Here is a 19,801-nt window from a genome sequence, read left to right on the forward strand (position 1 = left end):
ATTGTTCTTAGATATGGCCTATCCACCTCAACACAAAGTGCATGAGAAAAAGGGTGTAATAGCCCATAGTGTTATGTCCATGCCTTGCAAAAAATCTTGATTTGTGAAAAACGACAAAAAAAACGATATTTTCAAACCCACGTTACTCTAAATGAGAGTTAAAGCGGTAATTGTTGTTTGTTATTGCCAGTAGATCTGATTTCCCTTAAAACTCGATCCCGCGTACGCGCGGCCGCGAAGACTCGAAGAGGAGCTATCTGGAGTGTGAGATCATATGAGAGTCCAGTCCACGCGTCGAAAAGTAGGTTAGCAGGGTAGACAGAGTGAAAGGCAGTCAGAACGAAAAAGGGGAGTTAGAGTATTGGGACCTTGCTTGCAAGCTAAACCACCGTGGGAGCATTTTGTAAAAAGTTACCGAAATAGTGCATCGAGACAAACAGGACACAATTCAACTTGAACAGTCGATTTTCTTTGTATTTGATTCACCATTGCAAGACTTTGTCGAACGATAACGAAACACTCGCGGATTTTTGCCTTGTTTAAAAATATATAAATCTAGTTCGTTAGGCTAAATAATTTTTATTTTACGTGCCAGCAAATGCTTGTCTTTCAACAGTTGGACATATATTTTTATTCTGTTACACACCCCATGAAGTCCAATTCATTGATCCAGAAACGATAATATTCAACATGAGAGGTACATTTATTATTAGGCTATCATTCATATTCAAATGACCATCGTATACCTTGCAATGTCACATATACTATTTTTAATAAACATAGTATATATGTGACATTGCAAAGTATACGATGGTCATTTCAATATGAAACAATGTATAAAAAGCTTTTGAAATGTAAGTTACTGTAGGCCTAACTGTGTAATTAACAGTGTAACTGCTTTCTTTTCGAAGTGCGTATGATGCTAATCTCATGCTGTTTTGCCTGACTGGTTTATCTGGCTAGTTCTGCCAGGTGCGCCGCTGTGAATGGGCGTCCTGGCTGTTAGTGTATAGACTGGCGAGAGTTTTCTGTCTGACAGAGAACTAGTGAAAATGCTTATATTCATCATAAAATATTTTGGTTCAATATTTGAACAATGTTGCATTTAATTCAGGATTGAGACCATATGGTTGTAAATAGCCTATGTGTTTTGTTTTAAAAGTCTATGATTTGACTTTTTGCATTCATGTCATAATCAGGTTGATTCCACCTGGGACTCTGTCTGTAAAATGTGCCTGGGGATCCATATTGGGTTATGCAACGAGTCGATAGGAGGTGCACACTGGTAAAAATGTGCACTACAGGTTCTAAAATAGGCTACACATGTGATCAAAACACCATTCAATTGGAATAGCAGGACTAAAATGAGTTGCCTATAAATCAAACAATTACATTTGTAAATCATACTGGCATATTTATGGCATTTTATTTTAATATCTTTGCCAGAATAGTAGCCATCCTGAGCACAAACGGCACTATAAATCCATATTAATGAAACCAGAATTACACTGAGTGTACAGAACCTTAGGCACACCTGCACTTTCCATAACAGACTGACCAGGTGAAGCTATGATGTCACATGTTAAATCCACTTCAATCAGTGTAGCTGAAGGGGAGGAGACAGGTTAAAGAAGGATTTTTAAGCCTTGAGACAATTGAGACATGGATTGTGTATTTGTGCCATTCAGAGGGTGAATGGGCAAGACAATAATTAAGTGCCTTTCTAGGTGCCAGGCGCACCGGTTTGAGTGTGTCAAGAACTGCAACACTGCTGGGTTTTTCACGTTCAACAGTTTCCTTTGTGTGTCAAGAATGGTCCACCACCCGAAGGACATCCAGCCAACTTGACACAACTGTGGGAGGCAGTGGAGTCAACATGGGCCAGCATCCCTGTGGAACACTTTCGACACCTTGTAATCCATGACCTGACGAATTAAGGCTGTTCTGAGGGCAAAAGTGGGTGCAAATCAATATTAGGAAGTGTTCCTAATATTGTGTACACTCAGTGTGTAATATTGTTCATGTGTGGTGCTCAGTGGGTTAATTAATCTAAAATAATTAATTGTGTGTTTTCGGCATGTTGTTGTGATGGTGGTGGCAGCATGACCGACTGTGTGGAGGGAGAGAATGTTGTCTGTTCCACTGACCTAATTGGTCGCGTTCCCCTGCTCAGATGTTGCATGCATCAATCAATGGTTCTGGTTGCGTGCCACGTCATTGACTGTCATCGACTGACATATTGCTTTAACGAATGATGTGGTTTAGGGATGGGCAAGGTTATTCAAATATCCGAACTGACGTTAGTATTCGAATATCTATGTGACATTGCTACACAGAAGGATATACCATGACATTAGAAATTCTTAATTTTAATAAAACAAACTTTTGAATGTCGTTTTTTGACGTGCGTCGCCCGAAAAGACCGTACATGTCACGCGTGTAGCCTGTTGATGTTGGCACTACAGTCAGAGGTTCCATGTGTAGCAACGTGAAGTAGGAGATCTTTGTTCAATGAAAAATGGAATTCAAATTACATAATTCAATTAGCTAAATGAGAAGGAGTAGGCTACAATGAGCAAACGACAGGTAGGCTATCATCTAGCCATCTTAGCTAGCATCTTTACATCGATTTGATGCAGTAAAGACAGGCACTACCAGATGGGATGATAACCTATAGCATTTATAAGTTTGTCTATCTAACTAGCGCCAGTCAGTGATATTTTTTTTTGTCTCTCTTCCTCCCATGTCACACCATCGGCCCCAGCCCATCCCCGCTCTGCTGTAGAGCGCACTCTTTCTCCTGAGTCGCGCAGGTTGCGCAGCAAGTTTAAACAAAGTTTATAAATCAATACAAGTTTGACTATGCAGATATCTGGAAACATTTTATGATATTATTTGAATTGTGAAATTACTTAAAACAATCATCCCTAATGTGGTTAGCTGATACTAAAAATACCTATCTTGGTGTTGTAAGATCTGACGTGTCAGAAACGCCTGGGCAGAGGAACATGTCGACGTGACACAACATTTGGTTGATGCATTCAACGTCTGAGCAGGAGGACGTGACCTATGTCACCGAGCGAATACAGCATTCAGGAGGGCGGGGGCGAGAGAGAGGAGGGAGTGGCATAGACAGAGGGAAGGATCAGCAAAGGACGAAAACAGTTGGTTGGTTGCAGAGCCTTGCCTGGGGCATCCCGAAGGCAACGAAGTTGAACTCAGGCAGCAGGTTATAGATACATTTTCTTTAGCTCCTGGAATGGATATAGTAGTTGACATGATTGACAAAATCAACGAACAGAAAGATGATGATAAAAAGGTTCATACTTACTGCAATGCTACTTTGCTACCTTTGTTGCTGCCTATCTTCTCACGACGTTGCCTCTAAAATTGCAACGTTACTGCAATCAAAAGGCATACCAAGACTTGTTACAAGATATACTACCCTAATGTCTGTTGTCACAACAATGTAACAATACATTGTAAGACTGATAAACATATTGCTATTGTAGCATATAAAACATATATAAATATATATATATTTCTATTGTTGAATTACAGTATTTAGTGTTTGTTTGGATTGAGGGTTTTTGGCACAGAGGCTCCTCTGTTCCTAATCTGTTTGGGGAGGGAGGGAGATTGTTTTGGCCTGTAGAGGGTGGTTCTACTTCTGGTGGGATATCGAAATGTATACGCTAACTCTTTGACACGTCATTAAAAGCTATCACTAACACATGAATTTCACACATCAGAATATGCATATATATATATATAGTTATATTTGCATTCCATGTCAGACCATGAAATGCAAATACTTATTTCACAGCCAAAGTGGAAATAAGCATTTGTTCTGTAAGTGGGAAGGTAGTTAGGGGTAGAGCCATTTGAGTACAAAGAAATACTCACTGTACTTATTATTATTATTATCATGGTGATCTCGCTTCACCATATTGACCGTAAGCAACTCTGGAAATGAACTGTTACACTTTGTCCTTCACCTTGTCGGACACAACAGACAACAATCACCTAAGGGACTTGACTAGAGGGGCCTTGTATGTGGCAATATGTGCCGTGTTATGTTAGCCTAGAAAAAGTGGTAGGAGTGGTGACCCAGAAGGCTGGTTGGGTAAAGGGCATCCAATCCATCTGAGTTTACTGGCCCGCTGACACACTGACTGCTTGACACACTGACTAACTGACACAATAAAATTACCCCCACATGTTCCATGTTAGATTCCAAGAAAGGAGAAGGGTTAGAGGCCAGAGCCATAAAGCTATTGAATTAGCCTCTAGTAGAGAACACAGTTACGTGCTTAGGCTGTGACTGATAAACAGACAGAGGTAGCTAGTTTTATTCCCTTTTTAGTACGACAAAACCTATTCCCCATCAGGAGACTGAAAAGTTTTGGCATGGGTCCTCAGATCCTCAAAAGGTTCTACAGCTGCACTATTGAGAGCATCCTGACTGGTTGCATCACTGCCTGGTATGGCAACTGTTCGGCCTCTGACCACAAGGCACTACAGAGGGTTGTGCGAACGCCCAGTACATCACTGGGGCCAAGCTTCCTGCCATCCAGGACCTCTATACTAGAGGTCGACCGATTATGATTTTTCAACACCGATACCGATTATTGGAGGACCAAAAAAAGCCGATACCGATTAATTGGCTGATAAAAATAAAATAAAATAAAATAATAATCTTTGTAATAATGACAATTACAACAATACTGAATGAACACTTATTTTAACTTAATATAATACATCAATAAAATCAATTTAGCCTCAAATAAATAATGAAACATGTTCAATTTGGTTTAAATAATGCAAAAACAAGGTGTTGGAGAAGAGAGTAAAAGTGTCACGATCGTCTTGAGGATAATGAGTGGACCAAGGCGCAGCGTGTGAAAAATACATTCTCTTTTATTAGAGACGAGTGAAAACACGAAACGAACACTTAAAACAAAACAAAACAACAAACGACCGTGAAGCTACAAACGTACGTGCAATACAAAAGCTACAAACGTTATACATAGACAATTACCCACCAAACCCAATGCCTATGGCTGCCTTAAATATGGCTCTCAATCAGAGACAATGAACCACAGCTGCCTCTAATTGAGAACCAATCTAGGCAGCCATAGACATACAAACACCTAGACAAGACACTGACCCATTCAACATACAAACCCCTAGACAATCCAAAAACACATACATTCCCCATGTCACACCCTGACCTAACTAAAATAATAAAGAAAACAAAGAATACTAAGGCCAGGGCGTGACAAAAAGTGCAATATGTGCCATGTAAAATAGCTAACGTTTAAGTTCCTTGCTCAGAACATGAGAACATATGAAAGCTGGTGGTTCCTTTTAACATGAGTCTTCAATATTCCCAGGTAAGAAGTTTTAGGTTGTAGTTATTATAGGAATTATAGGACTATTTCTCTCTATAGCATTTGTATTTCATATACCTTTGAATATTGGATGTTCTTATAGGCACAGTGTAACAGTATAGCTTCCGTCCCTCTCCTTGCCCCGAACCAGGAACACATTGACAACAGCCACCCTCGAAGCATCGTTACCCATCGCTCCACAAAAGCCGTGGCCCTTGCAGAGCAAGGGGAACTACTACTCCAAGTCTCAGAGCGAGTGACGTCACCGATTGAAACGCTATTAGCGCGCACCCCGCTAACTAGCTAGTCATTTCGCATCGGTTACACCAGCCTAATCTCGGGAGTTGATAGGATTGAAGTCATAAACAGCTCAATGCTTGAAGCATTGCGAAGAGCTGCTGTCAAAATGCACGAAAGTGCTGCTTGAATGAATGCTTACGAGCCTGCTGCTGCCTACCATCGCTCAGTCAGACTGCTCTATCAAATATCAAATCATAGACTTAATTATAACATAATAACACACAGAAATACGAGCCTTTGGTCATAAAACAAAACGTTTATTCTTTCAGTGAAATACGGAACCGTTCCGTATTTTATCTAACGGATGGCATCCCTAAGTCTAAATATTGCTGTTACATTGTACAACCTTCAATGTTATGTCATAATTATGTACAATTCTGGCAAATTAATTACGGTCTTTGTTAGGAATAAATGGACTTCACACAGTTCGCAATGAGCCAGGCGGCCCAAACTGCTGCATATTCCCTGACTGCTTTCACGGAACGCAAGAGAAGTGACACAATTTCCCTAGTTATAAGAAATTCATGTTAGTAGGCAAAATTAACTAAATATGCAGGTTTAAAAATATATACTTGTGTATTGATTTTAAAGAAAGGCATTGATGTTTATGGTTAGGTACATTGGTGCAACGACAGTGCTTTTTTCGCAAATGCGCTTGTTAAATCACCCGTTTGGCAAAGTAGACTGTGATTCGATGAGAAATTAACAGGCACCTCATCGATTATATGCAACGCAGGACACGCTAGATAAACTAGTAATATCATCAACCATGTGTAGTTAACTAGTGATTATGATAAGATTGATTGTTTTTTATAAGATATGTTTAATGCTAGCTAGCAACTTACCTTGGCCTCTTGCTGCCCTCGCGTAACAGGTAGTCAGTCTGCAAGGCAGGTGGTTAGAGCGTTGGACTAGTAACCGGAAGGTTGCAAAAACGAATCCCCGAGCTGACAAGGTAAAAATCTGTCGTTCTGCCCCTGAACAAGGCAGTTATCCCACCGTTCCTAGGCCGTCATTGAAAATAAGAATGTGTTCTTAACTGACTTGCCTAGTTTAAAAAAGGTGTAATAAAAATAACGATACCGATGGTTATGAAAAATTGAAATCGGCCCTAATTAATCGGTCGACCTCTACTCTATACCAGGCGGGTCGGAGGAAGGCCCTAAAAATTGTGAAAGACTCCAGCCACCCTAGTCATAGACTGTTCTCTCTGCTACCGCACGGCAAGCAGTACCGGAGCACCAAGTCTAGGTCCAAATGGCGTCTGAAATGCTTCTACCCCCAAGCCATAAGACTCCTGAACATCTAGTCAAATGGCTACCCAGGCTATTTGCATCGCCCAAACACACACACACACACCACTGCCACTCTGTTGTCATCTATGCATAGTCACTTTAATAACTACCTACATGTACAGTTGAAGTCGGAAGTTTACACACACTTAGGTTGGAGTCATTAAAACTCGTTTTTCAACCACTTGTTAACGAACAATTTCTTGTTAACGAACAATAGTTTTGGCAAGTCGGTTAGGACATCTACTTTGTGCATGACACAAGTCATTTTTCCAACAATTGTTTACAGACAGATTTACAGACAGAAATTGTATTACAATTCCAGTGGGTCCGAAGTTTACATACACTAAGTTGTCTGAGCCTTTAAACAGCTTGGAAAATTCCAGAAAATGATGTCATGGCTTTAGAAGCTTCTGATAGGCTAACTGACATCATTTGAGTCAATTGGAGGTGTACCTGTGGATGTATTTCAAGGCCTACCTTCAAACTCAGTGCCTCTTTGCTTGACATCATGGGAAAATCTAAAGAAATCAGCCAAGACCTCAGAATAAAAATTGTAGACCTCCACAAGTCTGGTTCATCCTTGGGAGCAATTTACAAACCCCTGAAGGTACCACGTTCATCTGTACAAACAATAGTACGCAAGTATAGACACCATGGGACCACGCAGCTGTCATACCGCTCAGGAAGGAGACGCGTTCTGTCTCCTAGAGATGAACGAACTTTGGTGCGAAAAATGCAAATCAATCCCAGAACAACAGCAAAGGACCTTGTGAAGATGCTGGAGGAAACAGGTAAAAAAGTATCTATATCCACTGTAAAACAAGTCCTATATCAACATAACCTGAAAGGCCGCACAGCAAGGAAGAAGCCACTGCTCCAAACCGCCGTAAAAAAAGCCAGACTGCGTTTTGCAACTGCACATGGGGACAAAGATTGCACTTTTTGGAGAAATGTCCTCTGGTCTGATGAAACAGAAATATAACTGCTTGGCAATAATGACCATCGTTATGTTTGCAGGAAAAAGGGGGAGACTTGCAAGCCGAAGAACACCATCCCAACCGTGAAGCACGGGGGCTGCAGCATCATGTTGTGGGGGTGCTTTGCTGCAGGAGGGACTGGTGCACTTCGCAAAATAGATGGCGTTATGAGGAAGGAAAATTATGTGGATATATTGAAGCAACATCTCCAGACATCAGTCAGGAAGTTAAAGCTTGGTCGCAAATGGGTCTTCCAAATGGACAATGATGCCAAGCACTTCCAAAGTTGTGGCAAAATGGCTTAAGGACAACAAAGTCAAGGTATTGGAGTGGCCATCACAAAGCCCTGACCTCAATCCTATAGAAAATTTGTGGGCAGAACTGAAAAAGCGTGTGCGAACAAGGAGGCCTACAAATCTGACTCAGGTAGCTTGTGGAAGGCTACCCGAAACGTTTGTCAGGAAGAATGGGCCAAAATTCACCCAACTTATTGTGGGTAGCTTGTGGAAGGCTACCCGAAACGTTTGACTCAAGTTAAACAATTTAAAGGCAATGCTACCAAATACTAATTGAGTGTATGTAAACTTCTGACCCACTTGGAATGTATTTGGCTAAGGTGTATGTAGACTTCCGACTTCAACTGTACATACTACAGTGCCCACGCACATTGACTCTGTACCGGCCCCCCTTGTATACATTGTTATTTTTTACGGATGCTCTTTAATTGCTTGTTACTTTTATCTCTTATTCTATCCGTATTTTTTTTTAACTGCACTGTTGGTTAGGGGCTCACTGTAAGTATTCGGCGCATCTGACTAATAACATTTGATTTGATTAGATTGTTCGCGAGATACCTGGTTTGGGTGTGTTGTGAGAAAATAGACCTATAATGTTACCACTTTGAAACTTTGTCTTTCTCTGAGATATCTGCGTTGAGTTTAGGGTTAGAATGAGTCATATTGAACATGGAAACTTCTGTGCAAAAACTTTAACCTTGTGTTAGTTTGGCCTCTACGACTGAAACAAACTGGGGACACCGATTCACATTTCTTTGTTATGTAACTAGTTCAGTTACATTTTACTATGTTGTGGTTGCTCTCCAGGAGGATAGGTCAGAGGTTAAAGGGGATTGGAGGGATTGGTGTGGCAGCCCAGGTCAGGAGTCAACTGCAGAACTGAATGATGATGTCACGAAATGGTGGTCTGTGCATAGCAAATTTGTGGGTGTTAAAATCTTTGTGTTAAGGTAAAAAGTATTGTGAGTTATATCTGAGTGTTGATTCTAGTGGGGTTAACACCAGTGGGATTTAAATTGACGCCACCTGTGGTGAATAAATGAAGTGTTAATCAGCTGGTGGTGTTACTCGACTGAAGAAGACATGGGAGGGGCCTAATTATCGTATTTCCCAGGATGTTTTGTTGCAGGTTGCGTTTTAGGATAGTTTGTTTTAATATCAATGTTTCTGCATGCACATTGGTGGATTCATTGATCTTATACTACACAAAGATAAATAACATACATTTTCCGAAACTAATCCAATCAGTAAATTATTGGACTTATTTCACCTGTTATTGAGATGGTTCTGCCAGTTTAGATGGTTTAGGTAGTCTCATTTATTGATCCTCCCTACCTTGGCAGTCATTCTAACTGCAGATTGCGGGTGATTAAAAGTTCCAATTGTTGGATATCCTAACTCTAGCTGGATTGCAACAGGAATTATATAACACTTTACAAGCCAGCATTATGTGACTTGCTGATGTGACCTGCAAACCAGGAGGTTATGACCAGTGTGTTAGGGTAATACTAGGCTGTGGAAATATGGTATTGTTTAAAAAAATAAAAAAATTCTCTATGGTCATAAATAAGTAACAATTTTAATTATTTATATTATCTTAGGCATTCAATTGGTAAAGGCTACAGGACTGAAAATCATTGAATGCAACAACCATGTCTCTGTCACTAGCAAACACAGTCATGGATGGTACTGCTACCTCTAGAATTCACTCAACAGGCACCCTGGGAAATAAATATGAAAATAAGGCACCCTGCAGTGTTAAAACAACACCCCAAAACAAGTTAATGTAACACCACAGGTGTTAATTCCCTAACACTGAGAAAGTGTAATGGCATTAGCTCTAATAAAAAGTTAATTTAAGTTGGAATTTGCAACACCCATGGCGTTAGGGACCCAACACTCTTGGTGTGTTCGTTTATCAAGACTTTGAAAAGTGTTAGTTTAACAATTTCGGTGGGTCACATATAATTACTAAAAGTGTTTAATTTAACACTGGGAGTTAAAATTCCAATCACAAATTTGCTGTGTGTTATTCTGGCCGCTGCCTTCCCTCAAGCTGGGGACAAGAATTTCAATACTTGAGGCAGAAGCTCAATGTCAACGAGAGTAGTCAGATAGCAGACCTAGGGCTGTGGCGGTCATGGAATTTTGGATGACAGCCAAATGATGCGGTCACCTTAATAACCGTTCAATTAGCAAAGTTATTTTAATTTTGTACTTAAAGAAGTACATTATCTCCTCTTTTCCTCTCCTGACTGCATGTGCTACTGGGGGGGGGGGGCGTTCCCTAGGCAGCCATAGACTCGTTTGCTATAATATTTTGCTTGTTTCAGTAAGGAACAACAAAGTTTAATCACGTTGTAGAGTCCATGTTACAGCAGAAACGGACTGAACCTCACGGATACCCGGCCATCCTGTCTTCTTCAGTCAGCTGTTCTTACCAAACACAAAAAAAACGTACGACGGTTAATATATTTTCATGACGATCTTCATCCATAATCGTCCACTACACAGAGAAACTGTGTCAGTAGGACAGAATAGTCTGGCAGGCAACCGCGCCTAAGTGATATCCCACACAACCAACCCCAGACAGGCCCTGCCCGCTCCTCAGCCAATGGGAGCTGTAGCGACAGAGTAGGCAGGGCGGTAGCGTTGCTAGAGTGACCTCCCTGAATGAGTGTGTTCGCGGAATGCTTGCAGATGAGAGTTATATAATCGAGAGGAAAGGGAGGGGGAGCGAGCGGGGGTTTGGAGAGAAAAGAGAGTGCAGAGGGGGAAGAGAGAAGGAGCCACTTTTTTTCCATTGCATGCCTGCAGCTGCCTCAGTCGCTCTGTGTATTTGAGTTATTACTTAGAGAGGACAGCAGAATTTCCCAGTTTAAAAAAACACATTTAAATTGATATTTTCCTACATGCAATGCCACAACAACAATGCATTCAATTACAGTGTAAAGTGATTTTCCTTATGTCTGCCTCTTGAAAGACTAAAGAGCCCATGTTTTATGAATAACACACATTTGTTCTCTCTTTCTAGAGCACAAACATAAAATAGACTGACAGATTGAGTAATGTTAGCATGTCACATTCATAACTTAGTTGTTTTTGTCTCTGTTTAGTTCTGTGGCTGTGGTGAACTAATACAGCTGACCGGCTCTGTCTGTTTAAAAGGAAACATGTTTTTCTTCTTCAAGTACTGCCCTCCATTTTAGCCTCTCATATCATATGGGCCCCGTGTATGTGAAGGGAGAGAGTGGGAGAGTGTGTTTGAGGGGACTGAGGTTTCTGACACATGACTCTGTCTATTTCTGTCTCTTTCACTTCACTGGGTCCACAGTCAGACAGACAACTTTAGAGACACTCGGCCAAGTTCAGGTGCAAAACATTTCAGTCAAATCATCCGCCCGCTCCTTTTATGTTTACTTTGAGCTGTACTATTCTCTTTGCTGGATGAATCTGTCTGGGGTGCAACTGTATTTGTATGAAATGTGGCACATACAGGTAACTTCCTTAAATAAAGGAACCAGTGAGTCCGGTTACATGCACACAATAATGCGATTATTGCATATAGTCAGATTAATATAATAGTTCAATTAAAACGTTTACATGCTTTGCAAGAAGAAGGATTTCTCTAATAATCCCGTTAGCATGGACACATCTGAAATCAGGCTACCCGATGACACTCTGATAAATGCAGGAAATCAGCAATGAAAATAAAGGTTCTACTACAGCGACCATGTTATTTTCGGGAAGCGTACATGATTCTGAGCTGGGACGTGTACAGTTTGTCTGTGAAAACGACTTCTAAGACACATACGTTCAGTTGTTCCGAACTCAGTCCATTCACGCTAATGAGGGAGGCTCGCTTGGCTGGTGCTGGCACGTACGCAGATCAAATACACCGCTGGAACGCCGGTTTAAGGCGTTTACATGTCCTAATAATTCAAAAGATTGCTCAGGAAACCAGGTGTTTTTAATCGGTGTATGCTTACTTCGATTTTGACCTTAAGCAGATTTATGATAAGCAGTGTAAGGTGTTTACATGACTATTGCATAATCTGCCTACTGCCATAGTCAGGTTAATATTGAATTATTACTGTGCTTGTAAACGTTTATTTTTATTTTTTTAATTGCACCTTTATTTAACCAGGTAGGCTAGTTGAGAACAAGTTCTCATTTACAACTGCGACCTGGCCAAGATAAAGCAAAGCAGTGCGACACAAACAACAACACAGAGTTACACATGGGATAAACAATGGAATGGAATACAGTCAATAAAACAATAGAAAAAGTATATATACAGTGTGTGCAAATGAGGTAGGATAACGGAGGTAAGGCAATAAATAGGCCATAGTGGCAAAGTAATTACAATATAGCAATTAAACACTGGTGTGATAGATGTGCAGAAGATGAATGTGCAAGTAGAGATACTGGGGTGCAAAGGAGCAAAATAAATTGACAGCAGTATGGGGATGAGGTAGTTGGATGGGCTATTTACAGATTGGCTGTGTACAGTTGCAGTGATCTGTGAGCTGCTCTGACAGCTGGTGCTTAAAGTTAGTGAGGGAGATATGAGTCTCCAGCTTCAGTTATTTTTGCAGTTCATTCCAGTCATTGGCAGCAGAGAACTGGAAGGAAAGGCGGCCAAAGCAGGAATTGGCTTTGGGGGTGACCAGTGAAATATACCTGCTGGAGCACGTGCTATGGGTGGGTGCTGCTATGGTGACCAGTGAGCTGAGACAAGGCGGGGCTTTACCTAGCAAAGACTTTTAGATGACCAGGAGCCAGTGGGTTTGGCGACGAATATGAAGCGAGGTTAAACGTACTCCGTAACACCAACAATAAATGTCTTAATATGGCGTTGGGCCACCAGAAGCCGCCAGAACAGCTTCAATGCGCCTTGGCATAGATTCTACACGTTTCTGAAACTCTATTGGAGGAACGCAACACCATTTTCCCATGAGAAATGTGATAATTTGGTGTTTTGTTGATGGTGGTGGAAAACGCCGTCTCAGGCACCCCTTGGGTTCATATATGGTGACTGAGACACACATACACCCTTTAAACCACCCATGCCCCTTTAAAACCCCTCTTTCAAAGTCACTGAGATCTCTTCTAGCCATGGTAGCCAAAATAACTGGCAACTCTGCATTTTATTCGTGACCCTAAGCATGAAGAGATGTTCATTTCTATATTAACTCAGGAACCACACCTGCATGGAAGCACCTTCTTTCAATATACTTTGTGTCCCCCATTTACTCGAGTGTTTCCTTTATTTTGGCAGTTACCAAGAGTAGATGCGCCATGATTTCAAGTCAATATTTTCCCATTTGAATGCCTTTGTCTGCTGTTGCTACACTGAGAGCATACAAGGCAGAGCGAAACTGACAGCCTGCCTTACACTTTCACCAACTCGTCCTTCACACTGTGCTAACCACAGCCACATGCCAGGTGGAAACCTGTTAACCGGTTGCAAACGCCAATATTCCTCTGACTCGAAGCCAATGCTAGCCTTGCAGAGTGTCTATAATGTATGTGTGAACGTTTGCAACACCTTATGCAATCACATCTGGTTTTGATACAAGCTCTTCTTGGCCGTGCCCCAAGAGAGATTGGCCTCAGCGGGGGTGTTATTCAATAGTGAGAGGGGTGTGTGTGTAGGCTGTATCAGTCTAATTTCCTGTCCTTATTTTGAGATCTACTAGCTGTAGACTTGGCAGGGAATTATTATTTTTCTGCATTCTCATTAGGTTTTGATACAGGTTTGATAACTCACTTGATGGCTTAATCTTCATAGCTTTTTTCAATATGTACTCTCTCTCTCTCTCTCTGTGTGTCTCTCTCTCGCTCTGTGTGTCTCTGCAGCTCAAATAGAAGTAATACCCTGCAAGATCTGTGGGGACAAGTCCTCAGGAATCCACTATGGAGTTATTACCTGTGAGGGCTGCAAGGTGAGCAAGTACTAGAGTTTTTCCACTTCACCACGTCACAAAATAGGTAATGGGAGACTGACTGTCTTAACAATGTAAAACCAAGACGAGCTGCAATAGAAAATATCCTTTGTTGTCGTCGGTGATTTAATACATCCATGCTATAACATCTAGGTTTATGATGCTGGGATTATATACATTCTGTAATAATTTGACTCATTCCATTGTGTTTCTTTGTGTAGGGGTTCTTCCGCCGCAGCCAGCAGAACAATGCCATGTACTCGTGTTCCCGCCAGAGGAACTGTCTTATTGACCGAACCAACCGCAACCGCTGCCAACACTGCAGACTGCAGAAGTGTCTGGTGTTAGGCATGAGCCGGGACGGTGAGTCTCTAACTCTCTCACACACACACACACACACACACACACACACACACACACACACGTGCAAGTATTCTAACCCAGAGGATAACTCATGACAGCATTATACAACAGTTATTTCCAATCCACACAGACATTGACTTATATTCTTCCCCGTCGCTTGTCTCCATCCAGCGGTGAAGTTTGGCCGTATGTCTAAGAAGCAGCGCGACAGCCTGTACGCTGAGGTCCAGAAGCACCAGAAGAACCAGGAGTGTCTGAACCAGGGTCTGTCACTGTCCAGGGAAGACGTGGCTGGGGGAGAAAGCAAGGGGGACAGGCACGGGGATCTCAGTCGCTCCTACAGCAGCGGGGGCTCCAGCTCCACCCTGAGTGACCTGGATGACATCGCAGCGCTCCCCAAACTGTTTGACCTCCCCTTGACCCCACAGGAGGCCCACGAGTACTGCAGCCTGGAGCTGCAAGAAGACCACGGCGGAAGCACTGGGAACACCTCCAATTCTTCATCACCATCATCATCCTCGCCCATTTCGTCCAATCAGAATTCTCCCCAGCAAAATCTACTGGATGTCACCGACGCCAATGGGATCAAACACGAGTACCAGATGTTGTCGCACACACACGCGCTCCTGGCACACACACACGCCACACTGCTAGAGACACTGCCTGATGACTGCACTCTTATGGATATAGGTAAGAAATCTATTACTATTGCTATAACTAACATAACCAACTAAGTTTCCCAGTATCAAGTAAACATGTTGTCTGTGGTGGTCTTGTATTCGTAAGTGTGCCTGTGTTGTTTCAGAGCGTATCACCCAGAGTGTGGTCAAGTCCCACTTGGAGACGAGTCAGTACAGCTCTGACGACCTGAAGAGGCTGACATACAATCGGATGCAGTACTCACCTGAGGAGACTCGCAACTTCCAGTGTGAGGTGAATACACACACTCACACACATTGCACTCACCATCACAATACCTAGTATAATATTGCATTGTCGTCGTATTAAATGATTATTTCTCTCTTTCTCGCAGTCTGCAGAGTCTGTGTGGCAGCAATGTGCCCACCACATCACCAATTCCATCCAGTACGTGGTGGAGTTTGCCAAACGCATTACAGGCTTCATGGACCTGTGTCAGAATGACCAGATTATTCTGCTCAAAGCAGGTCAGTACCTATATATATGCAAACTAGACTGACTGCTCAAATCACTTCAGTTCTTACAGGACATACATAGACACACTGATACGCAAAACAAGGTGGGCATGTTTATACAGATAATTCTTTCTGTGTGACATGCACACTCTCTCTTACACACACACACTTACATATGCAAACAGTATACCATAGCACCACGTGAACATTTCTGTAATGTGAGTGAAGAAATGGTGTAAATGCTTTATCTTGCTAACTTTGGCTCTTGCACTTCTTTTCTCCAACCTTCTTCCTTTTGTTCTCGTTTTATTTGTGCCCTTTTTATTTGTATTTGTTGTTTTTTTTACAAACCACACATCACTGCTCTGACCATTTAACCATCTCTGGAACCTACATTTCTGTATATATAATTTATCATTATATCTGCAACACACAAACACATTTATTTTACAATACTCCATATTATACCATTTGTAAATGTTTGAAACCCCTTTTGACAAATCCATCCTACGCTGCTGATTTTCTAAATGTTCAAACGCCTTACATCTGCTGTCCTCCAATCTGAAATATTTACTTTTCATTGTGTGTTTGTGCATGTTGGAGCATTTTCCGTCTTCTCTGTCTTCCCCTCCCTCCTCTTCCTCCATCTCTGTGGCTCTCTGTGGTTACCATTGCAGGCTGTCTGGAGGTGCTGTTGATTAGGATGTGCAGGGCATTTAACGCCACCACCAACACCATGTTCTTTGATGGCAAATTTGCCTCCGCTCAGCTCTTCAAAGCCCTCGGTAAGTGTCTTTATAAATAGGCTACTCTTTCTGCAATACAGTATAATGTATAGGGTTTTCCTAGCCACCGTGCTTCTACATCTGCATTGCTTTCTGTTTGGGGTTTTAGGCTGGTTTTCTGTATAGCACTTTGTGACATCGGCTGATGTAAAAAGGGCTTTATAAACAACATTTGATTGAAATTTGATTGATACTGTTAGCTACTGCAAATTAGCCTGATCAAAGACCAGCCTGACCGCTGATCTTTATGTAAGCTCGCGAGATTGGGATAGTAGGTGAGGCTAACTCGTACAATTCAATGAAAACTCAACATGGCGTCTGGATATCTAATATTGTGACATTTCTCTGCAGGTTGCGATGACCTGGTCAGTGCCGTGTTTGACCTGGCTAAAGGGCTCTCCCGCCTGCAGCTGACCGATGAGGAGATGGCTCTGTTCAGCGCCGCTGTCCTTCTGTCCCCAGACCGACCATGGTTAGCCGACAGCCAGAAGGTCCAGAAGCTACAGGCGAAGGTCTACCTGGCTCTGCAACACAGTCTGCACATGAGCGGAGCTGCCGACGAGAAGCTAGACCAGGTCAGGCCTAGCACACTCCACAGCACCATAACAACAATACCCCACAGTCTCTAGCCATGCCCCAGTTGTCATTAGCTGAGATCCACCATATTGGAGTTACTGGTGTAGCATATGTCTCCTCTCCAAGAACTTTATGATACGATCCTCTCCAGAATATCCCAAACAGCCGCATATGCACATTTTATAGGGCCTTATGGCCTGAACAATCTTGTGCTGTAGACATGCTGACATTCTTTAAATCGAACAAAGGCAGTTAACCAGTCTAGTGCTGTAGACCGGATCTATCCCATTTTAGCTTAGCTTAAGTACATACACATTTCATGCATTCTCCAGATTTTTCCCTTTCCATCACACCAAGTCCACAAATATTGATTGTGTTTTCCTGACTGATCCTGGTGTGTCCCCTCTGTAGATGGTATCCAAGCTGCCGATAATGAAGTCCATCTGTAATCTCCACATCGACAAGCTGGAGTTCTTTCGTCTGGTCCACCCCGAGACCGCATACAGCTTCCCACCACTCTACCGGGAAGTGTTTGGGAGTGAGATCTCTCTCCCCGACTCTACAAACAACTCCTAGAGAGAAAGATGGAGTGAATGTGTTATAGAGAAATAAGTATGGAGGTAGGGAAGTGAAAGGAGAGAATGAATAAGTGAGGGATATAAATAGTGACCTCAGAAATAACCAGCTGTTAACGAGACAATCCAGGACTTAAAATACTCAGTCTCCCAGCATCCTGTTGTGTTAGTCCACCACTATCCCAGCAGGCCATACACCTTACACTACAGACTTCACCTTCATGGTCCTTTTGTACCGTAGCACTTTGGACAAACTAATGGGCGATATGCATATTCTACAGTATGCACATAGATCATTTAGCATTAGAACTAGAGGTCGACCGATTATGATTTTTCAATGCCGATACAGATTATTGGAGGACAAAAAAAGCCGATACCGATTAATCGGCCGATTAATAATAAAAAATAAAAAAGTTTTTTAAATATATATATATATATCATACACACACACACATTTTTGTAATAATGACAATTGCAACAGTACTGAATGAACAATGAACACTTTTATTTTAACTTAATATAATACATAAATACACACACAGCTCTGAAGTGACAATGATACTGAAGAGTCTGCTTAGGAGACAAATACTCTCAACTGTTTGAATAAAAATAGAGTTTAAGTTACCTGTGATGAATGTTGAAAACAAAAACTTTAATTTCTATATGCAGGAAATCCTATTTTAATAATGGGCATGGTAAGAATTGACAACCAAAGTGCGAGTCATAATTCCCATGACACATAGCAAAATCTGAAAAGCGGTTCCTTCATTTATTCCATAGGATATTTTTAGATTCACTTAAAATAAGGTCTGTGTTTCGTGTAGGCTTACATCACCGTGCCAATTTTATAACTGTGTAGATATCCATAGGACAAGGTAACTCTGATCAATATTGGCTAAATATAAGCGAAGATAAAAAAAAATTGTAGAGTGGATTTATGAAAATATGTTGACAAACGTTACCTTATCCTAGTGAGATTTACACGGGTATCAAAACGTCGAGGCGGTTTAAACCTGCACGAAACACAGACCTTATTTGAAGTAGATCAAGACATTCTCTATGGAAGACATGAACGGTAAAATAACGAAGGAACCCCTTTCAAATTCAGCCGCAAGTTATTACAGGAATTATAACGCGTCGACTATTTCTCTCTAAACCATATACCTTTGACTAATCCGGAAACTATCACCTCGAAAACAAAACGTTTATTCTGTTCCATATTTTATCTAACGGGTGGCATCCATGAGTCTAAATATTCCTGTTACATTGCACAACCTTCAATGTTGTCATAATTATGTAAAGTTCTGGCAAATTAGTTCGCAAAGAGCCAGGCGGCCCAAACTGTTGCATATACCCTGACTCTGCGTGCAATGAACGCAAGAGAAATGACACAATTTCACCTGGTTAATATTGCCTGCTAACCTGGATTTCTTTTTGCTAAATATGCAGGTTTAAAAAATATATACTTGTGTATTGATTTTAAGAAAGGCATTGATGTTTATGGTTAAGTACACATTGGAGCAATGACAGTCATTGATTGATTGTTTTTTATAAGATAAGTTTAATGCTAGCTAGCAACTTACCTTAGCTTACTGCATTCGCTAACAGGCAGGCTCCTCGTGGAGTGCAATGTAATCAATGCAAGATTGGATCCCCCGAGCTGACAAGGTTAAAAATCTGTCGTTCTGCCTCGTTCCTAGGCCGTCATTGAAAATAAGAATGTGTTCTTAACTGACTTGCCTAGTTAAATAAAGATTAAATAAAAAGGTGTAAAAAATAAAATTAAAATATATATTTTTTTAAATCGGCAAATCGGCGCCCAAAAATACCGATTTCCGATTGTTATGAAAACTTGAAATCGGTCGACCTCTAATTAGAACATCATTTTTCAATGCTCCCCAACCCTGTCATGAATGTACCTCACTGACAAGCACCAATGCACCAGCTAGAGCCCCACACCAAATGTAAATACTAACATTCTGCTTCAATTCAACTGTTCAATTTAGAATCATTGTAATTCTTTGGTTCTACTCAACATACCCAGGGTTCATTCATTTGTAGTCCCACAGACAGTTCTTGGCGGTACCATATACAGTTGAAGTCGGAAGTTTACATACACTTAGGTTGGAGTCATTAAAA

The 19,801-nt window shown here is 41.5% G+C and overlaps 1 protein-coding gene and 1 long non-coding RNA gene across 2 annotated transcripts; one reads left to right on the forward strand and one right to left on the reverse strand.

The window, feature by feature from the left end:
- Positions 1-303: 303 nt before the first annotated feature.
- LOC139560611 (nuclear receptor ROR-beta-like) lies at positions 304-18,080 on the forward strand. The gene is made up of 9 exons (XM_071377539.1): positions 304-697; positions 14,124-14,209; positions 14,431-14,572; positions 14,744-15,262; positions 15,378-15,505; positions 15,606-15,738; positions 16,404-16,511; positions 16,863-17,086; positions 17,499-18,080. The coding sequence occupies exons 1-9, from the start codon at positions 691-693 to the stop codon at positions 17,661-17,663; spliced, it is 1,512 nt and encodes a 503-aa protein (XP_071233640.1). The 5' UTR covers positions 304-690; the 3' UTR covers positions 17,664-18,080.
- LOC139560612 (uncharacterized) lies at positions 17,180-19,307 on the reverse strand. Its single transcript, XR_011671994.1, has 2 exons — positions 19,246-19,307; positions 17,180-17,659 (listed from the first exon to the last, which is right to left on the reverse strand). It is a non-coding gene; the product is annotated as an uncharacterized lncRNA (long non-coding RNA).
- Between the last annotated feature and the right edge of the window lie 494 nt (positions 19,308-19,801).

Source organism: Salvelinus alpinus, chromosome 30 (assembly GCF_045679555.1).
Source record: "Salvelinus alpinus chromosome 30, SLU_Salpinus.1, whole genome shotgun sequence".
Taxonomy (NCBI): Eukaryota; Metazoa; Chordata; class Actinopteri; order Salmoniformes; family Salmonidae; genus Salvelinus; species Salvelinus alpinus.